At 39.2% G+C, this 24,811-nt stretch overlaps 1 protein-coding gene across 1 annotated transcript in view; it reads right to left on the reverse strand.

Annotated features, from left to right (window-relative positions):
- ADGRG7 (adhesion G protein-coupled receptor G7) overlaps positions 1 to 24,811 on the reverse strand; it is a 974,993-nt gene that overhangs the window by 591,416 nt on the left and 358,766 nt on the right. The window contains exon 5 of the mRNA XM_044071646.1: positions 11,035 to 11,193. Within this exon, the coding sequence (XP_043927581.1) occupies positions 11,035 to 11,193 (159 nt within the window). The remainder of the gene's footprint in view (positions 1 to 11,034; positions 11,194 to 24,811) is intronic.

Below are 24,811 nucleotides of genomic sequence, written 5' to 3' on the forward strand. Positions count from 1 at the left end.
TCAGACTTGTTTTCCTAGAAAGAAACAAAAACTTCTTATCTTCTGGATATCTGCAATGAATATATCTACTTTCATCTTGCCAAGAGGCCAAGAGGAGGACAAACACAGAAGTGCCATAACCAAGAAAGGACTACTGAGCTGGATACATAAAACATGGATACTACCCTGCTCTGTACAAGTGTCAAGAAGGCAAAAGAGGTGATGCCCCCCACCCCGGCCAAGGCCATAATTTTAGTCAAAGGAATAATGAACTGTGGAAAGAAAATCATGCATTTACATCCACTCACACCACTGCAGACAAAACAAAGGAATTCCAAAGCCCTCCCTTCTGACAAGAGTTATATACTGGACAAACCTGAACAGAGAATTCAGACTTTCCGATTTTCACTCATACTTCTTTCTCCAGTGATATTTATGCTTCTGTTAGCTAAGCGCAGACAGACTCAGAGAGAGCTTTGTTGAAGGACAGCTGTACTGTTAGACAGTCTGAAAAAGGAATCATAGACTGTGATATTGCATCTTGCTCGTTATGGTATTGACTAACCCACAAAGCCAGATCTATTCACAAATGAGAGAAAGTGAAGTTTTGTTATCAAGGTATTTAACCAAGTCTCCCTGTAAATAAATTAGACTTCTGCCTACAGAGCAGCCAGCGTTGATGTGCAATAAATTATCGTCAGTGGGTTTTTTTTTGTAATTTCCCAGAAGCAGAATGGATGCAGCATGTGGAACTATTCCTCAAAGCTCAGCAAGGATGAAAACCCTTAAACAAGATGAATCTACTAACAGAGGACTTATGGGCACTGATAGGAACTCTCTTTGTTTCAGCCTGACTAGTGTAACTTGAGATGACTGAATATTATGTGCTAAATTGAAATCAGTGAATTTTCTTTTTATTGCTGCAGACAAATTTTGACTTTATTGATTAATGCATAAGCAATTAATTATTAACTTATTTTAACGAGACAATACATTCTGTTTTTATTCAAAATTAAACCTAGTACACGCTAGCTGTTTCATGATCTGAACTTAGAACAGCAGGTTTGGAAAGGAGACAAGTAAGTGCTGAGCCAGCTTATTTTCAACTACAGATAAATTCATAGCTGATAAGAGAAAGTATTACATTCCAGTCTAATTGTTCTGACACAAAGCAAGATGAGCATATTAGCATGGCAGTTATGTTAATGAAGTTAGTTAGCACCACTGCTGAATCACTGCTATAGCGGTTTGCACTTACAAACATGCTGTTTGTGGCTGTGCATATCATGGTGACCAGTATGCCAGTGCCTATGGCATACTCACACCTTTAACACTGTAGTATAGCTCCATATTTTTTCTTAGTGCTGCAGTGCAGTGCAGTGGAAGGAGATGTGCTGTGACACCACAATGCAGTGCAATCTTGTGTAATGTGTGATCCACAAATCTAGTATTACCATTTTTTTCTCCTTGAGGAGACCTGACTGAGTGGCTATTACATCTTTAAACACTATGGAATGCAGGGCTCCAGTGTGATGTGCCAGGAAGTGCAAGACTACTGCTATCACTCATTATAGTAAGCAGTGCCAGCATTAGTCTACTGACTTGACGTAGTACCAACATGACCTGCTTGGTTAGTGGGAGGCAGATGTTAGGGACAGACAGCGACAGACATGTAATATAAGATTTTTTTTTCTGCATTAATATTTTCTGCTATCTTACTTTTGTTATAGATACACTTAGGAGTGCTTAATTTGTTTTGCAGTGTCAGCTTAACACGGATGGAATTCAGTGAAGGTGAGCACCATTCTATCAGCAGTGGGGAGTTAATGACAATTGTACAACTATAATTGTGTTTACAGCATATGCGTGTAACCAGTTTTTCCATCGTATTATCCTTCTGCAGGTACTTTATGTAGGGGAGGAGATGAGGTTATGGTCACCTTTAGCAATTCCTCTTTTGCTGGGTCACCAGTGGCAGCAGGTCTATTCAATGCCTGATACATTTCAGATTATATGGGTGGCTCTTTTTGCAGTAGCCATAGTCTTCACATGTTGCTATAAGGACCCTTATGCAGCACTGAATTGTTTCTTTACATGAAAAATTTTGTTTTATAAACTTAAACAAGAAAATTTGCAAATATTTATTATAATAACATTTATTAGTAGTATTATTAGTGATGGATTACATTTATGTTCAAGGCATTAACGTTCCTTAGTCTTCTTCTTCTTTCGGCTTTTCCCGGTTAGGGGTCACCACAGCGAATCACCCGTCTGCTCGTTCCTTAGTAAAATAATTTAATTAATTTCATGAGTATGTGATCTTTTCTTAGGTGTCCTTTGCTAGTTTGTTTATTTTTTTTATTGTTTTGTAGAATATAAGTTTTTAATATTATCTATCTGTGTTTTATTCAAGTCATTTTTTGTTGTTTGTAGTATATGTTCTGGCATGTTTTCTTTAATGTCAATTGCACTGTGGTCGTTATGTTTTCCTTTTACTTAATTTTGCCTTTTGATTTTCAAACCAGCATTTATGTTTGACAGTTTCAGGTATTTGGGAGGGGTGGTTGAATTGAAGGGAAGTCTGAATGAGGAGATCAAAGCTAGAATCAGAGGGGCTGCAGCCCATACCTCTCAACCTGGAAACATCAAAAATCTAGACAAGGCCCATGAAAAATAGGTACAAATCTGTATGCTGATTAACGTAACATTTGCATACATAATTACACAGCCCCGCCCACTCCAATGGAATTGTGGGATACCAACTTTTAAACACAAACTGAAGGACAGAACCAAAATATAGCACTAGATTCCCCCTGCAGCCATTCCAATGCCCCATTACCTGGCTATTTCACCTCATTTACCATAAACACTAATGTGTGCATACTGCTTTACTTCTACAATACTTATTTGGATTTTATTTTTTTACATTTTATAGCACAATCAAGAAACTCTAATAGATATCTGCTAAAACAAAGCAATACTGTCTCACAATGAAAATAGACTTGGCATTAAAACTTCTCTGCCCTTGAAACTCATTCATTGAAACAGCATTGAAACCTACACCACATCCAAAGAAAATGCATCTGGCCAGTGGTGGATAAAGATTACCTTTGGGCTGTTTTCAAATCAGAGGCCCTTTGCACACAAAACAAGAAACATACTTGCACTCATTGATACACCGTCCTGACTTTATTAAATTATATTCCTTGTATAACACAGCACACTTGTTAGACTTAAGTTGGAGTGCATTTTATATTTATTGTTTAAACATTTTCCCAGTAGGCAATGAAACAAAAATGCATGAACCAATGATGACAAAACTGCCCAATTCAGAACATTTCCACGATAACAGTCTACGTCTATACACACAATATATATATATATATATATATATATATATAAAATGTGGAACTAAATAAGTAGCCATAAACAGATGTCTTTCAGTTCAGCAGAAGTATATTACAGGAAAATGTCAACACTGTTGTGTATAAATTAGATATTGGATAATATAATGTTAGAATCTACATTCAAAAAGGAGTCTGTTAACTGCAAGATAAACATGTGTGCATGAACATTGCTATAGGTTCTGGGCAAAGACTAAAGCTGCACAATCAGATGTTAGGAAGATGTGTACAAAAACTAAATATAAGCAGTCAATATTTTAAGAAGGCAATATTTGTGAATAAGTATGTGAACAGTACTAGCTCTCATCTCTTAAGTACAAAAAAACATGACAGTCTTTTTTTTCCAAGGGTCAAAGTGACATATATAATATAGGTATTTCTAAATGAAGAACATTCTGATAAAGTGGCTCGTTTAAAGAGGTTATAAGGAATCTTTTGTAAATACATTGTTGACCATGTTGTACCCGCTTTGTTGAGGAGTCAAAAAATACAGCTTTATTTGATATGGACAACATCATAGTGAATTATACACAGGCATTTGCATGTACCGTAACAAGTGACGGCTTCAAAATGAGAAAAATTATTGAAAATGGCTCTACAGGAATTTTATATAATAATGAACTAAAATTCAATATTTGAAACTTGATTTTCCTACACAGTCTTGAAAGAAACTCTGCAAGCTTCAGAAGCTCAAAGAAAAAGAAGTCAAACAGCATATGGCCAAATACTTTTCTTCAAAACATTGCCAGAGCAACTTCTAATTGTACTCTGGCAGTAATTCAATTTTTACAGATTTTTCTCCCTTCGTCGAGTAAGTGTGACCATGGGGTTGGTATATACACACACACACACACACACACACACACACACACACACACACACACACACACACACACACACACACACACACACACACACACTCACACACTCATTCCTTCAGCTAGCTCTATTAGGTACCTTATCGACTGCGTTCGTCATTCTGACTTACAAGGCAGGCAGTCATCCTCCCAGAACAGAAATCCTGCTTTAAATTGTCCATGGCTTAACAGCGGATCTGCAGCTTAATATTCAAACAACAGATGCGCGGCAATTACAGCAATTAGAAATCCTGCACTTAACAGAGGACCTGCGGCTTAATATTCAAAATCCTGCGCCTTCAAACAGATGCGCAGTTAATGCTGACAGAGCTGACATCATCACGCACATGAAGACATCGGCTCCGAAAGAGCGAATTCTAAAAAAGAATAGATTAAAAAATCGGAAATAAAGGGGTCCCACTCGGGAATCGTGGCACCCCATTACTGGGACCCCAAAACTCAGTAAAAACCGAGTAATTTGGGATGGTTGGGAGGTATGCTGCAGTCAAATGGCACAGAGCATTGGGATAATGTACAACAGAATGCCAAAGAAACAGAAAAGTAAGGTGTACAAAACAGTGATGTGACCAGTACTACTACATGATACAGAAACCTGGGCAGTAAAGGCAGAGCGGTCAAAATAATGGAGATAACTTGCCTGAGATGGGTCATAGGATGCCCACTGTGGCACAGAAGAAGACATCAGAGAAGAAGCCCAAGTAGCTCGAATGACAGTGAAGCTAAAAAGGAACAGATTATGGTGATTTGGGCACATGTGTAGGAAAGCAGAAGACAGTCTGGTGAAGTGCTGTTTTGGTTAACTGCACTTTCGATATTATAGTCTCGAGATAATGAAAGTCGATCTTTCAGTATTTCGAGATTTAGAAGGGATCCTATATGTGTAAATATATATATATATATATATATATATATATATATATATATATATATATATATATATATAAAATGAACACATAAATAAATATATAAATATATAAATATGAATATGTTTATATATATATATATATATATATATATATATATATATATATATTCATCAGTCTGTTCATTCTTTTTCTGATACCTTCTTTATACTGTTGAATATGTGAATATGAACTGCTGTTATTATTTAATTGCTGAACTCATTGTCATCTTTCTTATTTTAGACTTGTTTTATTGTACATTAATGAGTGCATGCAATTTTATTTTGATATTGTAATGAAAATAAATAAACAATAATCCATAAAAAGTGTGATTGTTACAATATAAGAGTTCACGTAAGCACAACATCTGAAGATAAATATATTTACTCACATTTTAAGCATCACTCACTTACAAATCACATCTGACTCTGGACTGACCCAGCAGATAGCCACTACTACCCATGGAGTTTACAAGGCAAAAAGGGAAAATAAAAGTAGATTGCCAGGTCTTTCTTCTGTATCACACACACACCTATTTGGCAATTTACAATCTTCAGTCCACCTTACTGAATGCCTTTGGAATGTAGGAGGAAACTACATTACCCAGAGAAAACTCACAGAAGCAAGGGGGGGGGGCATGCAGACTCTGCACAGAAGGCACTCCAAATAAGAACTGGACCAGAGAACCTTTTGCTGTGAGGTGGCAATGCTACCTGTTGTGCCACTATCTTTAGTTAATTTAACCTTTTAACACACTTCTTTCTCATTAACATGATCTTGGTGTAAGAATAAATACATTTGTGGGAGTTGTGTACACTACAGTTGCTAATGTAAGGGTGCAAGGGATCTGACTCACTGCAAAATAAATAAATAAAGGCATATAGTATTATTTTGACTGTTTTTCATTACTTATACTAAAACCTGTTCTCTGCTGTGTTTCTTTACTATTTGAAATATATAGATTACTTGTGTTTTGCTTTCCATGATGTGCAACTGAGTTTAATTCCTACTCCACCTGAAAACAAACATAGCTGTTATGAGTCACTTACTAAATAAGTAAAAATGTCTTAATATATTTCAGTTTTAACAAAATATGCCTGTACATAACTCATTTAAACTAAAGTCTGTAATTACTGCCCATCAACATACTATAATCTTATTTTTGTATGCATTTAAAACATGCCTCTCAACTGTTCAGATTTTTTCAGAATGTCCAGATTTTGAATCATATTTTTGGCCTACACATAAAATTTAAGGTTTTCTGGCAAATCACTGAAAGTTGAAGTAACTGAAGTCATTAAATAATGACAGACATTTTAGATTATGATTTCATATCCTTCAGAAAATCCATTCTAAAACAAAACCTGTCATTCTGGCAACTTTCTAAGTTTATAAGAGCAACATTTAAAATTAGTCTCTATTTTTGGGTCTTTGTCCCCATTATTTTAGGCTTTGTCCCAATTTATTGTTCTAACTGCGTGGACTCATCCATACCCAACAGAGCTAAAACCTGCTCCTCAAGGAAACACAAACCTGTTTGGTGGACATCCCGCTATCAACAGGCTTTACAACAAAAGAAAGAAACTGTTGTCCAAGGGTAAAAAGGGATAAATTCCAAATTGGAAAAACTCCCTCCTTAGCCTTAACAAGCAAATTAGATCACTAGTGAAAACATCCAGAGCCAATTATGAATCGAAACTAACCTCCAAAACAAAGGGAAACCACAAAGCCTTCTTCAATTATGTCAGGAATCTCTATGGCAAAGCCCAGGTTTATTGCAAATTAGTACTTAACAGTATCACTTACACTGATCCTGTTGCCTTCGCCAACTTGCTAGTAGATAGAGTCAGTGCAAACTTCACCCCCATGTCCCCCCAAAGACCCTTTCAACATCCCCGATACTTGTCCTGCACCTCATATCTCCACAGATCAAGTGTTAAAGGCCCTATCCAAGGCAAAGAACACAGCTTCCATGGGACCTGACAGTATCCCAGGCTGTATTTTGTACCATCTCCAGCATGAAATTGCTTCGCCATTGAGCACCCTATTCAATCACAGCCTAAGTACAGGCTTCATTCCAGCAGAGTGGACAACTGCCATTGTCATCCCCTTGCACAAAGGTAGTGCCACTACTGACCCTGGAAACTATTGCCCCATTAGCTTGACAAGTCTGATCTGTAAAGCCATGGAGTGTATTATTATGGATCTCATAAACAAAAACATAGGTAATCTCCAAGCACTTGACCCCACCCAGTTTGGATTCGTAAAGGGCAGATCTTGCCTGTTGAAACTGGTTGACTTTCTTAAGACTGTCACCAAGGCCATGGATGAGGGCATGTCAGTACATACAGCTTACCTTGACTTGGCCAAGGCATTAGACACATCCCCCACTCAGGCATCATTAAAAAGCTAACACAATTTGGCGTAAATCCCTACCTCATCATGTGCATGCCCAACTGGCTCACTGACAGGACCCTCAAGGTCAAAATAGGTGCCTCCACCTCCAATAGCAGACCTGTCACTAATAGAGTTCCCCAGGGATCTGTCCCTTGACCCCTACTGTTTGGCATCTACTTCTCAGAGGTCCAGGCAAAGACAAAAGGCCTGTGGCTGACCAAGTTTGTGGAAGAATGTAAGTTGGGTGCTGTCATTGACTCCACAAATGATATTAACATATTGCAAGGGGGTCTCACAGCAACTAATGACTGGTGTCAAAGTCATGGCCTTAAGCTAAACACAAAAAATGTATCATCATGCCATTCAGCAAAAATATGGCCCGTACTGATTGCCACATCAATGGCAACCCCCTAAGCACACAACCTGTGGTGAGAGACCTGGGTACTCAGGTTGATAACAATCTCATATTTGACCATCATGTAGCGGCAGTGGTCAGAAAAACCTTTAACTTGGTTCATCTCATAAGTAAAGAGATTGCATCCAGAAAAAAGGAGGTTATTACCACTCTATATACTTCCCTCATTAGACCAATAATTGAGAATAACACCCCATTTGGTATGACCCTCTCCAAACATCTGCACCAACTGGAAAGGCCACAGAAATACCTTACAAAGAGAATCCATGGCCTCTAACACCTATCCTATGCGTACAGGCTCAAATCACTATCACTCTACTCAGTATTGTACAGATATATCTGTAATATTACAAATATGAAAATGCAACGGTGTACTACTGAATGGAATATTGGTGACACAATGTAACGCATTCTGGGAGGCATACCACTGCACATTCTCTTGCAGTTACACTATACAGTTAGACTAGGTTGCTTTAGATGGTGGCATGTCTCACATACTCACCTATCTTGACTCATATCAATCTTGATTTTTCTAGCTTTGTCTTGATTTGTGCTTGGATTTAAGCCAACAACCCAATTTACATTGCTGAGGATGGGGGATTAAACTAATGAACATAGGTAAATTTCTGAATATCATAGGTTCATATGTTCATAGGTGTGTACCAGGCTAATGGCCCTGGAGCCTTTACAAGCCTAGCCCATAGGATTATCCTGGCATTGTCCCACCTGACCTTAGTTCCCAGTGCCTCTTATGAATAGAGCCATTGGAGTGATCCCTGGGGTGAATTTTCTATTTCCGATCCACTCATCAAGATTTCTCATGAACAGGGCCAGTGAGGTGCTCTGCTTGACATGTATGGGAAGTCTATTCCAGAGCATGGGCAGTCTCTGGGTTATGAATCTGTCCCTCCAGCATGTTCTGTTGATTGTGGTAATGAGGGTGAGGTCTCTGGAGTGTGTGGTGCAGAGGGATTGGGATTTCTTTAGATGTAGCATTTCTAACAGAGCTGGGTCAGACATGGCTTTATAAGTCAAGCAGAGATCACCTCTAAGTAGGTGATATGAGACAGAGAATAGTTGGAGTTTTTTGAGTCTGTCCATATAGGACAAGTATTTAAGGCCTAGGATCCTCTTTGTGAGGTACTTTTGTAGCCTCTCCAGTTGGTGCAGGTGTCTAGTGAGGTACATGCCAAATGGAACATTGTACCCAATGATTGGCCTAATGAGGGAAGAGTAGAGGGAGACAATGACCTCTTTCTTCCTGGATGCAAAACACTTAGTAATGAGATGTGCCACATAGAAGGACTTTTTGACCACAGTGGCAATGTGGTCAAAAGAGAGGTTGCTGTCAACCTGTGTTAACAGATCTGTTATAACACCTTCTGTGTTCAGTGGACTACCATCAATGTGATAATTCAAGGGAACTGTTTTTTTCGACATTTTTTGGCATTGAGCTTAAGGCCATGGTTCTGACACCAGTCATTGATCTCAGTGAGGTCTTTCTGCAGGATGTCAACATCACTTGGGGAGTTAATAATAGCTTCAAACTTACAATCATCTGTGAACTTTGTCAGCCAGAGTCCCTTCGTGTTGACCTGGACTTCAGAGAAGTAGATAGCAGACAGGAGAGGACCCAGGACCAAACCCTGTGGGACTCCACTCGTGACTGGACTGCAGTCTGACTTGGGAGTCAGCTATGTTCACACTCTGGGTTCTATCTGTGAGCCAGTTTGCAACCCACCTAGTGATATAATGGTTGACGCCTAGCTTAGTGAGCTTTTCTATGATTCCTGAGTGGGGAATGGTATCAAAGGCCTTGGCCAGATCAAGGTAGGCTGTATGAACCACCTTGCCTTCATCCACAGCTCTGGTGACTTTTTCAAAAAAGTCGACCATGTTGAGCAGGCATAATCTACCCTTCACAAAACAAAACTGAGTGGGATCCTGAATTTGGAGATTCCCTATATCCTTGTTTATTAGGTCCATGAAGATGCATTCCATAGCTTTGCATATCAGACTCGTCAGGCTAATGGGGCGATAGTTCCCAGGTTCTGTAGTTGCTCCTCCTTCGTGGAGAGGGATGACTGTAGCAGTGTGCCATTTGGTAGGGACAAAGCATGAACAGGGCACATAGGTGAGGTGCCAGTTCACTCTGTAGTTCATGTAGAACACAGCTAGGGATATTGTCAGGTCCCATAGAAGCTGTATTCTTGGTCTTGGGCAGTGCTGTTTTAACCTGTGCAGCAGTAATACTGGGTGCCTGGCAATCTACTGGTATTGTGATTGGTCCTTTGGGGGGGTGAGAGAGTAAAATGGCACTGATATGTTGGCCAAATATATATTATCTGTATGTTCAGTCAGAGTGTAGGTACCACCAGTACCTACCAAATCCTCAAACCAAATAAAGGGAGTGTGGATTATTTACAATAACTATAAGCCTTGTTTGTGGTTGTCTTTACTATCTTTTGCAATTCTTTTTTTTCAGCTAGCTTTTAGAGATTTGATTTTTGGTTCTGAACTTTTTTAGAAGTTGAGAGGGGAGTTTTCAGTCATGGGACTTCACTTGCATCACCATCAGTTTTTCTGGGACCACCAGATTGGCTTCCTTTTTGTAGAGAAGAGTGTTTTGGTTCTATTGGGTAGGGTGAGATCCATGAATTTGTGTACGTGTTCATACAGTGCATTGGTGTATGATTCGGCGGTCATGCAACTATTCTCCATTTGCGTGGGTACCGTGAAGTTAGCCACCTCTGTTTTATGTCCTTACAAAAAAGTTGATGATGTTGAACCTCCACTTGTTCAGATACCCTTAATTTGTACAACTAGCAAAACTGTCTTTATTCCTTTGGGATGACAAAATAGCTCATCAAATGAACAACTGCAGACATTTTGTGTAAGAGAGATGTCACTGCCTGTGCTCTGTACCACTAAGACAATATAATGCAGAATTAAAGGAGTAATGATTACATGGTTATGCCATTAAAAACATTAATTTTGCATGACAGAGAAAACTGAGTAACTGTTTTCATAATCTCAGTAGAGTAATTCTGGTATCTCACCTCTGTGGTATTAAATTCCTCTGTTTTCAAAAAGATCTGCCCTGTAATGTTAGCTGCCGTAGCAATATTATTTGAGTCTAATTGCTGGGGTTGCGCAGTCAGGACCTGCATTTTTTCAGCAATACGTCTCAGTTCTAAATCTGATGTAACATTTTCTACCTGTGTAAACCAAAATAGCAGTTAAGACATTTTAATTTGTTCTAAATATTGCATAAGTAGAATTCCAAAGTGAAATATTATTCATTAACTCAGACAATGAAATGAGTATAAAGATAAACTCACTGATTAATTTATGTAATGTGACAATGAAACTCATGTACTTTCCTCATGATCTTAACTCATATTCTGTGAAACAGCAGATAACTTTTCTACATCCAAAAATATGCATCAGACGCCTATGACTTATTTTGCCTATCCTTAATCTGAAGACCTGGAGAAGCCTTTTTATTATGAATATGCACAGTAATTAATAATGACAGACATTTGCAGCAACATACCTCTTTAGATGTAAACAAAATTTTCAGAGCAAGTATTTTGTAATTAACACATAGTCCAGGACGGAGGAAACAAATCATATATGCATCATAACCAAAGGTAATACATTTATAGAGGAGAAAGGAGACATAAACTGTCAATATACACTTTTAAATTTTACATCAACATGTATACTTGAAACAAATAAATAATTTACCAAAAACATGCATGTCACTCTGCATCCTATTTTTAATATTTTTCTTTTTAGGAGATTCTTCTGGGGTTTCATTAACCTCATTTCCATGTCATGCCCAAGCTAACATGATCGATCTTATTAGTGTGATGAGCAGCATTGCTAATCAAATATTCAAGAAGCCAAGGCACATGACATGACAAGGAGTCTCACCTCAAACCCACAGCACAGGATTGTGTCCACATCTTGGTAAACAAGTGCATGGCCATATATAAATGCATTATGTAAAACAAAAGAGTGTGCATAATAAACCATAGAATCAGAAACAAGTGCAAACACACTCAGGAACATCAGGTAACTAAAAAACAAGAAAACACAAGCAGTAGGAAAGCCTAGAAACAAAGAGACAATAAAACATGATGGCATACAATTCATTAACTGAAATCAAAGAGATGTTGAACATTACATGCAATGGACTTTGCATAAACACACATTCATTGATATGTTCAGTATTAAAAACATTTTGTATGACAATATGGCCACGTAAGGCAAGTTTTGATGTATAGACGAGCACACAATCAACCCCCCAAAGCAAGACTACTGCAAAAACACACAAATAATGTGGAGACATGCACAAATGTGAAAATATTGCTCCTACACATTGTGAAAGTGGATAGAATAACAGTTGTGGCAATGGCATGCATGGTCTGAAGGGTATGAAGTCAGACATAGAAAGAGACTATCATTAGTGACAGTGATTCTCAAGGATATGCCAGATGACCGCAAATGTCAGGAAGAAAGTAGACAAGCTGTGAAACTCGTCTCAGGTAAAAATTATGTACACAGGAGATGTGGAACATATCCTTAAAACTTCATTGTGATGCATTAACACATACATACCAAACAACAACAGAGTGTGAGCTATGCACTCATATTATGAAGGTGGGTAGAAATGGAAGCTGTTTTTCTCGAAGTTTATCACAGCACATGCACATTGTAATCTTATTCACTTTGTAAAGTTCATGTTATAGAGGGCACATAAAATTTTAATAAATGGTGCAATGGGTCATAAGAACACAATCAATCGCATTTCTCACATATGCAGGCTGACTGCAAGAAAACAGAGTAACTGAATTGAAGGGAAGTGAACTCAGAAGTACTACATGGCACATTTATCATACATATGCCACAACAAGAGTTGCCAGTCAAGCAGCTATGATGCACGTTCCCCGGGGCACAACACACATCCTTTCAGATATACATGGATTACTTACATAGCCGTTATTAGCAAATATCCCCAAATGGCCATAACAGCAGTGGCCTAAGGCAGCAGATAATGTTGGGACAAGGCAGGATAGCTAACATCTGTGTGGAGTGTAACACCCGAGACCAGTAAAAAAGACAATATTATAGATAACATTTAACCCCTGCCAATGTTCCTGACAGGTTTCTGGAGCAGCAGGGCATGCTGCTAAAGCACTGGGAGTACAGGCAAGTGGAACTGCATATTGCTAGGGTACTGAAGAGTTGCTAACAGGCAATCAAAATGTACATGCCTTTGTTTGAATCCATAACTATATCAAATAATATATTCCCAAGTATGGCATATTAGCAAGTCGTGCTAAAAGAGTACTCAAGACAGAGAGAGAAATGGCTGCCACATATGTGTCAGAGGAATAGATAACATTATATCATGCAAAAATTCACGTTCCTGTTTTCAAAATTGTTACTGTTGACACTGATAATAAAATCATGGGCACAACTATAATACTCCACAACAGAAGGTGTTTGGAAAAGATGTGACTACACAACAGTTGTATAGTTAATTAATGCAGCAGAAGAAAAATGCACAGGAAAAATATGCATAACACATATGGGGAGAGAAACCCAACAAACAATATATGAATCAGTGCATGATGACAGTGAGGCGTGGATTCTGTCAGATGAATGTGGTACACTATTCCACTTCTATGCTTACATAGTACTATTACCATATGATAATGACAGCTGTCATTATGTAGCAATTGAGACCTGCACAGATGTGAACTTTTATAGCTTAAGTTCCCATGAGTAGTGCACTAGCTAATGATGCCAAAAAACAAGTTCTACAACACTTGTCAGAAATCACACATATGGAGAAAGGTCATCAGCAGAATGTGTCTTAATGAATAGGGCACAGTTAAAAGTGAGCACAGCACCCCCTGTAAAAGGGGCATATCCAAGTAGAACTGATCATACCACATCTGTGTAACAAACCATTATAGTCTAGTAATAATTGTTTCATACACTGCTACAATATATTGCTGAGTGAACTAAAAACCCTACACACCTAAGTCACAATTGCATGACATATGTATTGATTATAAAACCACAGATGTATTTATATAACAGTTGTGAGAAACTACACATTTGAAGGGTGTGTGATGACATTATTGAAAACTGACAAAAGAAATGACCATTGTGCAGCAGACAACAATAAGTCAGTTGATCATGACCATCAACAGTTGAAACATCACATCAGGGTTGAAGTGAACTGTGGAAGCTGCAAAGGTTGACATAAATACATAAATGTCTTCACAGGCCTATATAACTACTGTTTTACTCTTGCGCATCAACTCTAACTTCCATTGTGCAATAGTCAGCAGAGCACCATGGCCAAAGAAAAATTCTCAGCAGTTTTTTGCCAAAGGATGAAAAATGAGAACTACATTTCCCACAATTAAGAAATGATGCTGGTTTATGCTAACAGTTGCTCTATAGAAGCTTATAAGGAAATATAGAACTTAGGGGGTCAAAATCCAACAACCATCAGAAAACAATAACATGTTTCACATCACATCTGTTGAGTAAGTCATTCCTGCATATTAATAATGTTTTTTTTTTGTTTTTATGACACACTCATACAAGGAACACACTGCCAGATGTAAACAGGTGTCTATGTTCTATGTAACTCACCTTTCTCTAGAACTGTGCACTAGCTACTAATACTACAGAAAAATTAATATCACAGATGTCAGAAAGCACACAGCTGAAGGGTCAGCTTGAACAAATGATTTAATGTGTGTGGCTTCCTGTAAAGACAGTACAACACTTGATGGATCAAAATCCTCTACCTATGCAAATATTATCTTTGAGTAGAATTTTACACATCACATTTATTGAGTAAACCTGTCCTGCCTGTTAACATTTTCTGACACATTCATACTAGGCATGCACTGCTAAAGGTGAACACCTGCCTACCTCAGGCTACATTCTCTGAAACCGTGCACTAATTGCTGATGCCACAGAAGAAGTTATATTACAACTGCAGAAATACACAACTGAAGGGATAGTGTAATCTGGGTATTTGAATGTAAATGACCTTCATTAAAATGGAGCACAACACTTGAGGGATCAAAACCCTCAACCTGAGCAAATGTTACCACTAAGTAGAATTGTACTCAACACATCTGCTGAGTAAGCCAGTCCTGCCATTGTTAGCTGCCTTTGTACGCACTCATACTGGGCACACATTGAAGGAATAAAACATCTGTCTTCCTCACTCTACATCCTCTAGATCTGTGCACTAACTGCTGATGTCACAGTAGAAGTCAGATCACAGTTTTCAGAAAACATGCAGTTGAATGAAAAACTTGAACAGGGTGTTTAAATGCATATATCCTCCCATAAAAGGAAGTGCAACACTTGTAAGCTCAAAACCCTCTGCTTGTATAAATATTACCACTGAGAAATGAACACATCACATCTGTTGTGTAAAGCAATCCTGTCTATTACCAGTTGCATTTGTACACACTCAAACTGACTTCACAATGCTGGCTTTGAACATTTGCCTGTCCAATTCATATTCTCTAAACTTTGCACTAACTACTGATACCACAGAAGAAATCATAACACAGTTAAGCACACATTTGAAGGCAGTGTGACACATCAACAGAGGAATAGGCAATGTGGGTTGTGAAACAGACTCTGGCAACATGTGGATCAGAATTCACAATATACTGTATTGATAATGCAAACATCCCCTAAGGACTGCATTAAACCAATGAGCCTGTTATAATAATAACTGTCTCCTTATACTGATATCAGTACTAATGTCTGTCACTCAGTGGGGCTAATCATGTTAGTGCATGAAGTACCATTTCAATGCAGCCAAAGACAAATTCTAATCAGTTTTTGCCAAAGGACATGAAGTACCGGTTACCATTACTTGCGTAGGGGTAGCGGTGCTGCTTGATACCAAGCATTACCCAATGGTGGGAGTATGAAGAGTCATTTGCTGAAGTATTCGAAAGTTTTAGTTCCATGACTGTGATACATGTGCTACTTCACATGAATTGTCATGAAAGGGAATGATATATATGTATGTAAGAGTGATGTATGTACACATTACTGGAATAGAAGTCATGATGGATTAAATGACATGCTCCACTGCCATGCTGTCACAGAAGAGGGCACAAAGGGAGTTGCACTGACACGTGTCTGAAAAGTCATACATAAATGAGTGCCACCCATGCATTCCTGATTTACTTAACTTGTACATAACTGTTTTATTTATTATTACCATTAAGTCTGGTGTTTATTTGTATATCAGTGAAACTTCACTGAAGTGTATACAATTTGCAGGATAACAAGGCAGACATGTGACTGATATTACTAGTGCACTCATCAACATCAGTATGCAGATAAGTTTGCAAGTGTACAAACTGAATGGAGCAAGCAATGACATGGGGAAGAATAATATGACAGAATTCTTCCCTCAGTTACATACAGCATTGCACTGAGTGCATTGGAATTGATTTCTCATATCGGGTACACAATAGGCCACTAAAACATACACAAGTAGCAGATACCACTCACATTACTTTAATTCTGTCAGAATCACTTACTAAAGTGCAATGCATACAAGGTTATTTGCAGAGCCAATGGCAAAGTGTTAACTCAGTCATAATTATTTTGAGTTTTTGCCATAGGATGAGAACTAGCAGTAGGTTTTGCTGCTTGATGTCATCCATCACAAAAATGCTGAACATAGACATAGAGATTTATACTTATAAACCATTTATGGCCATGCAAATGGTTTGTGAATCTATTTGCTGATCAGATTAAAAGTGTGAAATGGGATTGACTGGACAGAGGAAAAAATGAGGAGCAAGCAGAGGGTAAAACACTTGGGGAGTAATTAACAAATGAGTAGGATGATGGTGGGAGAGGACCATATCTATCAACTTCTTCACAAGCTAATATTGTATATGTACAAAGAATCTGGAAATTTGGATAATCATGCCACAAATGATGTGTAACAGCAATTTAGTAACATTATGTGATCAATTTGACCAAATCAGGTGTGTAATATGCACCCATGGGTGAAATGGAGAGTTATGTATGGGGCTTATTTTTTTTTAATTTTTTTGTGGGACAAGTGCCTTTTTTTAAAGAGAGAGGGCGGGAATGTTGGGGAAGGTATTTAAGAATAACAGATGTAAGTATGTATGGAAGGTTAAGTAGCAGGCACAGACATACAGGAAATATAAGACAGGCAGGGATTGGTGATGAAAGGAGAACATCATGATTGGGATTTGGCATGGGATTTTGAAGGCACATTCCTGTCCAGCATGAACACAGTGGAAATATAGTTCTCACAGTTAGAACGGTCGCCATTGTTTCCTATTGCAGGCAACTTTACAGTGCTGGCTGGGGCAACAATTTGGAAATCTGCTGCAGGAATATTTTCCATATGGCTGATGTGGGCACCGAGGGTCCTCTCCATAATCTCCTCTACCAGCTCTGTCAGCTGTTGTCGGGTGACATAATCATCACCTCCACTGGCAGTGTACTAGCCTCCAGGGCAGAGCTGCCAGATTTAATTGGTGCAAGTAGTTTAGATGTTGTGGAGGTGAAATGTGTTCTAGACAAGCTGGGTGCCTCTACTGACGGTGGTGGCACCACCACAACCACATGAGGAGGGATGGCTTAGTCCAAGCTCCTGTGGCTGGTCTAGTTTCCTATTCTGGTGATCATAATGGAACATGAATAAATGTTGCAATGCAATGAATGAAAAACAAAATTGAAATGACAAAGAGATGAATAAAAAACATTTAGCAATTAAACAATAAATCAAAAACTTAATGATTCAAACATAGTACTTTTTGTATTCATAAAATAATTACTATATCTATGTTAATTTTAATTAAAATCCTAAATGCATAAATAACCTGACATTATGAATCAGAAATAAAATAAAAAAATAATTTATACCTTATAAGAATTAAGTCTTAAAATACTAGCTATACAAATCTGTAAGACCTAGTAAAGCGTAGGCATTCAGCCTCAGTTGCCATATAGGGCAGGATTCACGAAGCCTCTGTGTAAGAGTTAGCAAGTCTTACAAGGAGGCTGCAGTTAAACGGTGTGATGTCAGCATGCCATGCATATTCATGAGGGCATGCTGAATCACACCCTAGGCTAACATGGTCCGTGTAGCAATGTAGGGGGCGTGTCCGCATGGCGAGTCCTGCAAAGGGACACGCCCCCAGAAGAATCACAGTCCAAAAAGGAAACTCCCAAGAGTGAGTCCGTGGAAATGTCAAGAAACACAACAGCACACATGCCCCCACAGACTATTAACTCAATTGAAATGGAAAACGTAAAAATGAACAGTTTAATTTTTTTTTTATAATTTCAAAAATGTTTGCCCGTAATTGCACTCGTTTGTGCGGGTGTGCCCTCCACTCAGCCACAGTTAGCAGTCATTGAAAAAGCATATAAGATCTAAATATGCAAAATAAGCCAAGTAGCAATAGCGTAGCGGTAGAGACATCGGCCAAAGAGGAGATAGTCACGGTTTGAGCACCAACAACATCATTTTTTATTTTTAGTGAAATAAGCACGAAACAATCCCCTGTATATATATATATATATATATATATATATATATATATATATATATATATATATATATATATATATATAAAATTTAAGTAAAATGCAATGAAATGGGCCATGTTTTTATGAAGAAATCTGACACAATAAAAAAATAAAATATTTTATAAGTGCCCATACCTGAGCAGCGCTCTAGCAACCTGAGTATGTTTGCCCATAGGTAACCAGTGGTTTAACAGGTGTAATATGAGTGCCCGGAGTTGAGCAGTGCTTTAACACACTGAAACTGTGCCCGTAGTTGCGCAACATTTCTCACAGCGTAATATGCGTGCTCATAGCCAAATAACACGTTAACCAGCGTAACCCATTTGCGCGGAGCTGAGCAGCTTGCCAACCGGCTTGCCAGCAGGCAACGTTGAGCAACCTGTATCAAAGCCACCTTTAAACATACACACCTCCTAGTCTGTCTAGACAGTAGTAAAATAAAAAAAAGCAAGGCCCAGGCTCAAACCCAGGATACTGTGCATCATAATCAAAGTACTGAACCACTAAGCCATGATAGCTGTACTGAAAAATGCAGTATTAGCATATATATAGGAATGACTGGAAATAGAATCATGACAAAGCAGATTTTGTGAAGCTGATACAATTCCAAAATGGCCAATCACAGATAAGTGCGGGAAAAACGGCATATATAAGCCCCATAGGCGGGAATACACACCATAACTGATTGTGGAACCTATTTGCAGCCAGGATGGCAGGTGTAGGAGAGGGTAGTCGCTTCCGAGCACAGAGGTGGGGTGTTGAGGAGTCCAAATACATGGTTTGGCTCCTAGTCCACGATCATGAGGCTCAACTCATGCAGGGCCAGGTTCTGTGGGGTGCGTATAAGGCAGAGGCGTGGAACCGGTTGGCTCATGATCTCACCAGTGCCACAGGCATACCAAGGACTGGTGAACAGGTCCATCACCACCATGCATACCTGAAGAGACGAAAGCAGGACCAACTGAACCGTTGGATCCAGGAGGCCCGGCAAATGCCCAATGCCCCACTACTGAGTAAGTATCCATGTAATTATGTATGAAAGGAATTATCTTAGCTGATATTATGGAGATGTATGTTCCAATATTACTTCATTTATATTACAGCTGCAGGTGTGCGTTCTGCGAATCGGCGAGCCTATGGTGATAGGCTGGAGCGGTTGCGCCACCAGGCAGGTTAGTAATTATTTTTCTGTAATTGTTATACAATATAAGTGAGACAGCTTGTAAAAGAGTTCAGTGTAGTTACATATGAATAAAGTTCAAATAACATTAGAAGAAAGATTCTGCTAGTACTGCATGATTAGATAAGTGATGCAGCCTGTAATCCAGAAATAAAAATTAAACAAGTCTGAAATAGTGATTGCCCACCTGAATTGTAATATCAGATAACCTGCTGCAGCCTGAAAATCAGTGGTAAACAAGCTAAAGACAATAGACATGTGTCAAATACATCCCCTTTGAAAATCTGCCATATGAAACAAGTGAGTCTGTTGGAAAGGATTGTTGTAATCAAGTATGACATGTTAATAACACCTAGAATTAAGTACCATCTTGAATTGTAAAAATAAAACAAATGAGAGTGTGAGAAAGAGGTATGAATTGACCAAGAAAGCTGTTATAACTTCTGAATAAAGTATACTGCAGTCAGTACATAATGAAATGAATGAGACAGCCACAACCAAAAAGTGAAATGTTTGAAATAAAGTGCTGAAGCTGGAATGTGTCTGTCCCACAATTTGGATATGTTGCTGAACCCTTGCAATATGGAGATAGTATGGTTGTATGAAATAATGACCATCAACAGTTATCTAGAGCCATATAAATGAAATGTAGCAGGATGCTGTACCTGAACATAGCCAGATATGAACGTGTATGAATAAAAATGCAATGTATATTAATGTAGCAGTAAGAGTCCCATCACCAACATTCCTAAGGTTACATATAGGAAACTGTACTAAGACCTGTAGGGTAAATATATCTGCAGCTACTAGAGATGTACAGCATATGTATAGGTAGTTAAAGTTGTTAATGAAATATTTCTTCACCCTACCCTATATTCACAAATAATGCCATTCCACAACAAACTGGGTATGTGTATTCACAATTAATTCCTATGGACATTTGTTCTGTTGGTTCAAACATATTTGCACGTATGTTGCTGCATGTGCCCTATTCACATGATGGCCTGTTGCCATCAATCAACCCTGCATGCTGTTGGATTGTGTACTGTTGTTCAAAATATGTATGTGTTATGCTTGCTGTTCAATGTTTGGAATTCATGGGTGTTTGGTTAATGGGAATACTGATGCATGCTGTTACAACTAATTTTGAATGGTATTGTTTGTTACTAACCCAAAATGTCATAAAATATTTCTAAACATAGGAGAACAGGGAAGGCGGGTTCCAGCGAACCCACTTCTCCCACCTCAGCTGGCGAGTGCACCTGGCACTAGTGCCCAGGCCGGAACCTCCTCCGGTGGCCCTGTGCCACCTTTGGGTGGAAGGGCTGCAGGGGATGGGGCTCGTCCCCCCTCTGCAAGCGTGGCCGGAAGAGACCGTCCACTCACCCTCCAAAGTGTCCGGTCTGTGGTGCATAGCGAGATCAGGCATTCTGTGCTTGAACCCCTATGCCTGCTTGAGGCTTGGGTGGTGCAACTCACGGGTGTCCCTGCTGCCTATCCTACACAGCCCCCAGCACAGCCCTGTCCTGGGCTGTGAAGGCACAGTGGCAACTGCCCATGGGTGGGGATCTCAGTTCCACTGTTGCCATCTGTGGGCTCATGGGCTTGCAATATCCAAACATCCGTCCCCGTCAATTGTGTTTCCCCCCAACATGTATCATACTCCGCCCCTGCATGCACCTTGTCTTGTCTGTTAACCTCTCCTACTCACCTACCCAAATATACCTACTTCCTGTACCTCACATTCCACTCTCACCTGAAAAAAAAATAAAAAAAGGGCACTCTGTTCCCGCAAAAAAATTATGCCCCATACATAGCTGCCCATTTTGCAGACATGTCTGGTGGACATGTGAACTGGTAATTACAATTGGCTGTACAACATATTTTGTTGTCCTCACCCCTCTCTCAGGGTGGAAGGTTTCAAATTTCACACCAAATTACAGACATATGCACAGCTGTTGCTGATAAAGAAATGGGCAGTTATGGGCCTTTCCTAAATCCTTCTTGCAAATCCCGAGTTTGTTTTCCTACTGTCCTACCCTCTTTGTGCCCCCTTTTTCACCACTTTCCTATCTCCCCATTTTCTTTTCTTTCAAAGAAATTAGCGTGGGTGTGCGCAACATTAAGCACTTTTAAGCAGCTGTAAGCGGGTGTGCGCTTGTGTGCGCTTAGCTAAGCGTGTCTGCGCGAGGCTAAGCGGCACTGCGCATGCGTGAGCTCCACGCAAACCAGCAGTAACCCCGCTTACAACTGCTTAAAAGTGCCTTAGTCACTCTGACTGACAAGGCCTGTAGTCTGCTCAGCAGCAAAATAAAATTCCACTGCCAGTCTTGAACCCAGGACCTTGGAAAAACTAGTCTGTATGACTTACCACTAAGCCATGACTGATATACAAGAACTTTGTGCTGAAAGCAATATATCATGAAATAGTAGGACTGAATGTAAAGGGAATATAGGAAGGCTATTACATAAAGCTTTTCTTGTATCTTTACTGGCAATTCTTATGGATTTGTATAACATTAGTGTGAGAAGAGAAACAGCCATGCTAGTCGGTAGCTAGTAGGTAATAATGTGACAGTAACATCTTGCAAACCACACACACTATCAGAGCAGGATAAACACTGCCATATTTGAACAGGTAAGAGGCCAGACCCCGCAACTGTGACTGATTTACAGGGATGTCCCTGATTTGAAAACAAATGTTAACTGTGCCCCACTGACTCCCTGTGAAATGTACTAACAGTAGGCAGAAAGGTGTTTTATCCCATGTAATGGTAACTGTCAACTACTGAAAGTATGCACTACTTGCATGTCAGAAATGGTGTAGTAATACATATGCTCAAAACACCCCACAGTCACAACTGCAGAATATCTGAAATATATTACGGGTGTATCCCACTAATATGAACTATTCCCTGAGGCTGATAAAAGATACACCTGAGAGTATCTGAGGCCTGCAAGTGTCACAAACTCACAGGCATATCATTCTGTCTGCTGTCACACACTCTGTGAATAGCTGTAGAATAGCTTCCACAAGCACACCCACATGTAGGTGTACAAACCACAAATATCAAAGGAGGTATCCAACTAATAAAATAAGGACAGTATAGCAGTTTACAAGCACTGCATGTGCCTGCTATCCATAACTGTTAGTACAAAGTACAAGGCTCCACTACTGCTCAGCAGCAAAATAAAATACCCTTGTAGGTGTCAAGCTCCACACCTTGGCCAGACCAGACTGCATGCAGTACCACCAAACCACAACAAACATATAAGGAATTGCTGCTGAAAGAAATATAACAAGCATTACAAGGAGTGAATGTAAATGGAAAATAGGAAAGCCATAGCAACACATTCCAGTAAAGACACCTAGCAGGCATTCAAGGAGTGAATGTAAAGGCCAAATAGTGAAGCCCATACCAACAAATTGCAAGAGCCACTGCTGTATACCAGTTATTCTACAAGTCCCACAGGAAAGCACATACTCCCATTTAAACAGTGTTAGTATTATTAGGTGTCAGTTAACATACACACTGAGAAGAATAAACTGGAGGAAGCAATAGTCAGGTGTCAGTACAACATGCATGTCAGTGTCTACAACACAGCCTGAAATATGAAAGACATACCAACCTTTACACTCACACAGTAGTGTCCACAGCATACCAGCATGGTCCCCACCTTGAAAATCTGAAAGGGCTACGCCTACCTAACCTAACATTTTATAGCACTGTCCTGAAATCACAGTGAGAACTGCAATTACCACACAGCAGGCTGCATGCAATTAGTAAATGTTGGCTAACAATTGGTGCAGAGGCCATCACATGCACATGTGCATATACCTACAAAAGCAGCCTGTACTCCCAGTCCACACATGCAATACTTTCATTGCAATATCCGGAGGGAGAGACAGAGAGAGAGAGAGAGAGAGAGAAAAAAAAAACAGAAAAACCAAAAAAGAGACACAGAGACAGCCACCGAAAATAAAACAATACAAAACAGCAAGCTAACCAGCAGCAAGCCATCACAAACAGCAGTGACAAACAAAGGTAATGTAAACTAATAATGTAATAGTCTACATACTGTGAACCCTCCATATGTGTTAGCAGTCTGTATCTATATATATGAAGATGTGCATAGGGCAGGGGACATACTGCAACTGTTAGTGAAGGCTGGACATACATATGTATGTGAAGGATGTTATGTGCACATATCAATGTAGGTTGTAGTGCAATGTACAATGTAGGTTGTACAGTAATGGATGTTTAACAGTATGTTAGTGTGTGTATTCGTATGTGTAAATAAAAAGGTATATATATATATATATATATATATATATATATATATATTATATGTATATGTATGTATATTTATATATGTATCTATATATAATATGCATATAAGTATACATAGATAGAGAGGGATGTAGAAATAGATAGACCCAGAATGATGCCACAGTACAAGGACAAAATGATTGACTTCAACAATTGGCTAAGCTTCTGGTGTCATTCTAAGGGGATCCAGTATTTGTCTGCCTGGGACGACATGATCGACAGTCCACAATGCTTTGACAGAGATGGCCTGCACCTGTCACCCTTAGGATTCCGGATACTGGCTAAGACTCTTGCCACCCCTATAGTGCCTTTTTTAGGCAAGGTTCAAATGACAAATTCACCACCATAACCAGTGACATCTGTGACATCTGTGCAGTGACAGATACCTGGTTCAAAGCTCCAGAGAGCACCCCTGCATTACCAGGCTTCAATTCATACCACACCTTTTGGCCACCTAACCCAGAAAGAAGCACTAAAGGCGGAGGCGTGTCCATATTCATTAAGGATATCCACACCTCCAGGCTACTTGCACTGCATAATGCATCCAAGATTATCCAAGTGCAACTAACTCTGGGCAAGACTGCAATCCAAATTGAAGCTTGCTACAGACCCCCCACCATGCCCCAGGATTCACGCTCCTCATTTCTTGATACACTGGAAAGTATTAGGGTACAA

The sequence above is a fragment of the Protopterus annectens genome, chromosome 5.part0 (genome assembly GCF_019279795.1).
Source record: "Protopterus annectens isolate FY-2018-M chromosome 5.part0, PAN1.0, whole genome shotgun sequence".
In the NCBI taxonomy this organism is placed as follows: Eukaryota; Metazoa; Chordata; order Ceratodontiformes; family Protopteridae; genus Protopterus; species Protopterus annectens.